At 39.7% G+C, this 7,033-nt stretch overlaps 1 protein-coding gene across 1 annotated transcript; it reads left to right on the top strand.

Annotated features, from left to right (window-relative positions):
- The first annotated feature begins 410 nt into the window (after window positions 1-410).
- On the top strand, window positions 411-5,126 carry LOC110173904 (rho-related GTP-binding protein RhoB-like). The gene is made up of 2 exons (XM_020939919.2): window positions 411-851; window positions 1,534-5,126. The coding sequence occupies exons 1-2, from the start codon at window positions 546-548 to the stop codon at window positions 1,792-1,794; spliced, it is 567 nt and encodes a 188-aa protein (XP_020795578.1). The 5' UTR covers window positions 411-545; the 3' UTR covers window positions 1,795-5,126.
- The last annotated feature ends 1,907 nt before the right edge of the window (window positions 5,127-7,033 follow it).

Below are 7,033 nucleotides of genomic sequence, written 5' to 3'. Positions count from 1 at the left end.
TATTGTTATTTTATTATTAAGCGGGAATCAAACTTGTGACCTTTGAGTTGGTGGAGTACTCTCACCACTGAGCCATGTCATGTTTGATTGTATTAGACCTGTTTGTTTAGCCAATTTATACTGTTTGGCTCTATTTACATGTAGCATATTAACTGATTCCGTGACATGTTGCTTTTTGATGACGCCAGTTTGGGGTGACTGCATGTGAGTCCGGGGGCCCCTCGTCGGGATGGGTCCTCGTGGCGCTGGTCCCTCCTTTGCTTTGGGAAAATCCCGCTCGGCTCCAATCAGCGCGCTCCTCAGCCGCAGTGAGCTCACCTCCCCGCTGCCCATTGGATCGCTATATTTAGGAAACTATGTGCGCTTTATAAAGAGGCCGACTCGCTGACTGGAAAGGGCTTGCCGCTTGGAGAAACGCTCGACTTTACGGTACAAAAAGTCCTGAGACGTTTTCGGCCTACCAAAGTATTGCGTCGTGTGCGTAACGGCCGCGTCTTGGATGGTACAAGCGAGCCAGCGGTGGTGGGACAGCCGAGGACGCACGAATGGCGGACATTCGAAAGAAACTTGTGGTGGTGGGAGACGGGGCGTGCGGGAAGACATGTCTGCTCATTGTGTTCAGCAAAGACGAGTTCCCGGAGGTCTACGTTCCCACGGTATTCGAGACGTACGTAGCGGACATCGAGGTGGACAACAAGCAAGTCCAGCTGGCGCTCTGGGACACAGCCGGGCAGGAAGACTACGACCGGCTGCGGCCATTGTCCTACCCAGACACCGATGTCATCCTCATGTGCTTCTCCGTGGACAGCCCGGACTCGCTGGAGAACATCCCGGAGAAGTGGGTGCCCGAGGTGAAGCACTTTTAATTTATTCTTTTTTTTTTTTTTCTAATGGACTGAAGCATGATTCAAAACTGCGCAAAAATGTCAATAGATTATTATTCACCGGAAAGCAATACACAGCCAAAATAACTTGTAACAAATTTAAATGACTTGCTTTTCAAATAATAATTTGAGTAATAGTTTAAATAGGTTAATTTAGTTACATCTGTCAAAAAATTTAATATTGTTTTAAACATATTAACATACATATAATTATGTCACCTTATCCAAGTAATTGTGTAAAATGTTCACCTTTAAATCTAAAGAGTGTTGTTTTATGATATTTTTACAGATTTGAATATATATATATTTTCCCATTTCAAGTTAATTTATTAAAAGTGGCATGAGAAAATTGCACATCAGTGTATTATGAAAAAAAGTAAAAAACAAACAAACAAGAAAAAAAACTGTACAGGACAGTTCCTGTATCACCATTTTAATAACATCACTTGGTGGAACAGATTGTTTTCAGTTTGAGGACCTAACTCAGCCTAAATGTGCAGGGTTGTGTTTCTAAGTATGTGTGAATGAAACACATCTCCAGGTCTGATTTTAATAAGAAATCAACATTAACACATTTTTAAAAGCTTAATATAGACCCTACAACTAAGACATAACTTTCCTCATTATTCTTTTCTCATTATTTTTTTAGGTGAAGCACTTCTGTCCCAATGTGCCCATCATCTTAGTGGCCAACAAGAAGGACCTTCGACACGACGAGGACGTGAAGAGGCCGGTGAAACCCGATGACGGACGTGCCATGGCGGCACGCATCGGGGCCTATGACTATCTGGAATGTTCAGCCAAAACTAAGGAGGGCATCTGGGAAGTTTTCGAGACGGCCACACGGGCGGCACTGCAGAAGAAGGCCACGCCACAGCGGGAGTGCGTCAAGTGCTGTGTGCTGATGTGAGCTTCACTGAGGAACCTGGACATGGTTCTACTGAGACGGGACCGGACACACTCCAGCCCCGTGTGTAAACACAGGCCAAATGGTAGGCCTACTCTGAGCCTTGCCAGCAAGTTTGGTGAAGACGGTTACCAAGGAAACGTCAACACAGTGAAGTGGGCTTATGAAGTGACCAACCTTTAACACTAGGAACTACTTACAGGACAAAATTACTTTGCGTTCAAACTTGGCATGTTTTTTTAGCCCTTGTTGCTAAACTATTTTGATGCTACTACTACTACTATCAAGTCATTTGATTTGAGATATTAAAAAAAACAATTAGTGAAGTGCTGTGTGTTGATGTGACCTGGACATGGTTCTACTGAGACCGGCCTGGACCACAAACACAGCCCTGTCTGTTAAAATAGGCTAAATGCACGGCCTACTCTTAGCCCGGCCATCAAGTTTAGTGAAGACGGTTACCAAGGAAACATCAACACCGTTAAGTGGGCTTACTAAAACTAGGAACTGCTTACAGGGCAAAATGACTTTGCGTTTAAACTTGGCATGTTTTTTTTTTTTTTTAATGTTTTTTTTTAGCCCTGTTGCTAGGCTGTTTTTGTCACAATTCTGAGCTTCCAAAGTAGGCCTAATTCTATTAACTTGATCTGGTTTATAGTTTGGCTTATAGTTAATAACCTTTTAATTTCTTGTAAGGTATTTATTTTATTTATGTATTTTTTTCTCAATTAGCTAATTAGTAGGTTAATAACTACATAATTACATAGGTACTCATCTGCCATGAGGCCACATGAGGCTTTGTTGACTACACTTTAAGGCCAGTTCTTACGAGTACTTCAGTACAGTAGGCCTAACACTACTGTGGAATGCCAAGTAAGCTCATAGAGTAGGCTAAAATTGATCCCAGTGCTAGTGTTGTCACGATACTAAAATATATATTTCAGATCTGATTCAATACTTGATGCCGATTATGATGCCATGATGAAAATGTAATTTTCATACAAAATATACTGTTTTTATCTTAACATGAGGTTGTATAGTAGTTGTGATAAAGCTCAAATTTTGTCCTGATAATGTGATTATTTTTTTTTTTTTTTAAATAAATATCTAGTTTTATATTAATTTTAGTATTGATTAGTACTGGAGGTTCAATACTTCTGACAGCCCTAACCAGCACTAAATGAGATTGGTCTAACTTTATAGTCTAACATGAGTCTAGCGGTAGGACGACATGCTGAGTAGGCCGACATGCTGAGTAGGCCGACATGCTGAGTAGGCCGACATGCTGAGTAGGCCTCTGTGTGGACATGTATGGACAGAGCACACTCCAGCTCCCTGCATCCCGGCCGTTACACTCTGCCCAGGCGGCACTAATGACTGTGGGATGTTGTTTTGGACACAGGGTCCGGGCAGCTGATCCACACCCAGATGCCCGGGCTTTAACAGCAGGCTCTTTGTGCATCACGAGGAGATGAACTGAGCAGGAGCTGAGGGGCTTGTGAGATGTTTCTGCTGAAGCCAGTGGTGCTCAGATCTTCACCAGCGCAGAAGATAGGAAGCAGCTGGTGATGGTGTTGACTACAAATGATTTTGTTTAAGCACAATTCAAAACTAAAACTGGGCAAAATGTCTTCAAATATAATATTTGCCGTAAAGCAATACACTGCAAAAAAGGAACGTCTCAAATTTAAATGACTTGGATTTAGAATAATGATCTGAGTTGTAGTTTTTGTTCATTTTTGTAACTTCACTCAAAAATGTTGTTTTAAACAACATTTATGTGAACATATATGTAATAAGTATTTTACATATAGCTATGTACATTTTCAAATAGTAATATTACTTCTACTACTTCCCAAAGAATCTCACATCATTTGATTTAAATCATCTGAACATTTCAGAGGCATTGTACCTGATTTTTACCATCTTACAACGTGCAAAAGAGAACTATTTCATTTTAAGTGGTAAAGCTAACAACAAGCAGCATGCTAATGAGCACTTCCTCATTATCAGACATTAAAACACTTATAATTGGATGCAGACAGCACACAGCGGACTTACTGTGACTTAAGGAGCAGATTTTTTACTATATATTTACAAATAATTGCTCAAATCCACAGTAAAAGAAACCAGGTACAGGGCTTTGAAGGTGTTTGTTTTTTGCAGTGTAAGTTTGTGCACCACATGTTGAGAACCACTGCTGCTGTTTTCCTATGAGTCTGAACTTTGAGCCAAGGATTCCACTGTTTGGACATGAGAGCCAGTGTTAGCAGATGCCTTAACCCTGTGGTCAGCTGTGGTCATGCGTGCAGTCTGCGGTCACTAACAGACTGACAAAACCACTGTCAAATGTGGGGCCAAAATGAGGAAACGTAGGCTGTGTTCACGTGTTCACGTTCTACGACTCGATGATTTCATAGTTTCAGACGGACGGCAGAGTCTGTAGAACTCTATGGGAGATTTATTGTTAATGAAAGAAATCTCTGATAACTTCTGATGCGCAAATGCTGAACCTGATCCTTGTTTGTTTAAGATAAAGTCTACAAACTTGTCATATTAACAGAGGTGGGTAGAGTTGCCAGATATTATACCCAAGTAATGTTACTTCAAAATACTCACTTAGAAGTACGAAATAGTTGTCCACGAAACGACTCAAGTAAGAGTAAAAAAGTATTTGTCATGTAAAAGTAAAATAGTAACTCAGTACAGCACATTTGATTTATAATTTGAAGTGAATGTAATTTGAAGGACAAAACATTAAATAATGCACAAAATCTAGTATTTTCAAAGTATAGACACAAAAATGAGACAAACTAAATCACATCTGAAGGAGCTACAAGAAACAAATAATGAAATCATTTTAATTTGTCAACATAAAGCTTTTGTCACTAGTAGACTTACTCACAGTGGGGAGAGGAACCAAAACCAATACTCAAGAGCCAGATAAACCAGATCTACAAATCTGCAATCTGACAGTTACGTAACTTCACCTGAGAACTCTGACCTGTCTTCAGCTCTGTTTAAACTATAGAGATTGTAGAATATTGTGATGACACGTGAACATGTCCTATACACGAATAAAACGACTCAGCAGCCACTACAGGCCAATCTAATACCAGCCAAGTATTGTGCCATATTAACAAATAACTGTGTTTTCCGCTGTTATGAAAAAGTATTACCAAGTGCTGGACATTGGTAGCTGGCTCAAATCTCACATTTGTGTGTTTTGTTTTGTAAAATTGCACCTGTTATTTATGTGAACATTTGGAGAGTTCTTGCCACCACAGTGTGTGTATGATGGACACTTTTATAGACTAAACAGATTTGATTCAAAACGCTCTTGTGTTATGTTTTTCTTTTATGGTAAATGGCTGTGTGAAAGTGTCTGGAAACAGAAGAGTCTGGGGTCTGGGACATGGTTGGAACACAGTGATAGTGTAGATTTCTTTTTAAGGCTAAACACGGCAGGTGAAGAGGAAAAAATACATTCAGAGATACATATCAGTTTGAAACCTCAGCTGTAGTTTAGTTTTACATAAATGTAATACAAAATGTATTTTTCATCATGTGACGTTTTTATATTAAAAATATTAGTAAAAACGGACTAAATTGACATAGGAATCTTTTAAATATTTGGAGCTAATGTACATTTCTTGCTTCATTTTATTAGATAGTAAAAATATACGGAGGGGATTTATTTTGAGTAAAATAAATCAATGAACCTTTTTTATAGTTAAATCTTGAATGAATCAGACTTGGAATTAGATTTAAAAAAAAAAAAAAACCTTCTGTAGCCTGTGCTCTTACAGTTTGTTTTTTAAGTACTACAGTCACAACTGAACCTGCGTCTCCAGAGCCTTCACCTGCAGATAGAGACAGACCAGGCCTCATGCTCAGAACCTCCAGAGCTCCCTCCCTGAGCTGCAGAGGCTGCACTAGCACTGACTCATGACTGGTGCAGGTGCTGGGGTTTAGTGACCCTTCACATCAGAGAGAGGACTTTTAGGTTTAAATCATAGACTGTATAAAGAAGTGGAGTAAGTAAGTGTGCCGTCACCCACAGTGTTTGGTTCCACTTAAATGAAGCTTGCCAGGCCAGTGGATTATGAATATGGCTCTAAATAACAGACACAATCACAAAATAAAAACCCCAGGATCACGTAGAGCGAGTTAATACGAACATTTTAAGACCAAAATGACGAGGCTCACAGCAGCAGGTACAGAAAGAGGAGACACTATATTCCAATGTAAGTTGACGGGAGCCAGAGTCAGGACGAGCTGGAAGTGCTGCATGCAAACGTCCTATTGGAACACAGTGGCTCGTGCATCAGTTATGTGCATTTATATAAACAGTCTATGATTTAAACCAACTGGATTTCAGCATTATAACTGGCAACCCAAATGAGAGACTCAATTATAAACACTAAATCAAAACATGGCCATTGTATGCTTTTGTCATTAATAAATCAGCATTACAATTATTATCAGTAAAACTAAATTTGATTTGAACTTTTAAAAAAAATTTTTTTATTTGAAGACACAGGTAGGTCATTTATGGAATTTAAAATCAAAATCTTACATACTTAATCTATGAATGGCATAATATGTATAGTACTTCTCTGATATATTTGCAGTCTTTCTATTGTATTCTTATTGTGATGACTCGATGTAGTGTGAGCTGCAGTGTTCTCAGGCCTGTGAGTGAGAGCCTGCTTATGTAACGGGGCAGATTCCAGCTGTCGTCGTGGAGACCAGACTGTGTCCACTTAAACAGGTGCTTGTGTTATCACACAGGCTCAGCTTACACACACATACACTTACACCTCTGCACTCTGGCATTTAACCAACCCAGATCAAGTTACAGTTCAGATCTATGGAGAGGCGACCCCACTCACAGTCAGAATGTTTTGTAGATATTTTTGAGCTATAAAACCGCTTGTAATTGAATACATGTAAAGTAGAGCTGTTTAATGTCACACTGTGGAACATTCCAGGATGAGCAATGACATCTCCATAGAAACAAGCAGATGATGAGCCTTCAACCAGTAAAGATACACAATGCACCTTTAAGTCACACATGGGGAAGAGCCAGTAATACGATCAGATTAAACCACTTCTGTATTGTCACTGGCATTTGTTGGGGTATTAACTAAACAAAAAAAACAAACAAGCAGGCTCAGGTTAAAGAGGGGTATTTCACTTCTTAACACTTAACATCTGTAGAGTCACTCCCTCTTCAGAG

The sequence above is a fragment of the Boleophthalmus pectinirostris genome, unplaced genomic scaffold, assembly GCF_026225935.1.
Source record: "Boleophthalmus pectinirostris isolate CB_2022bp ecotype Guang Dong unplaced genomic scaffold, ASM2622593v1 HiC_scaffold_13, whole genome shotgun sequence".
Taxonomy (NCBI): Eukaryota; Metazoa; Chordata; class Actinopteri; order Gobiiformes; family Gobiidae; genus Boleophthalmus; species Boleophthalmus pectinirostris.
Note: the sequence above shows the minus strand (reverse complement) of the source record. Positions and strands in the feature narration are given on the sequence as shown.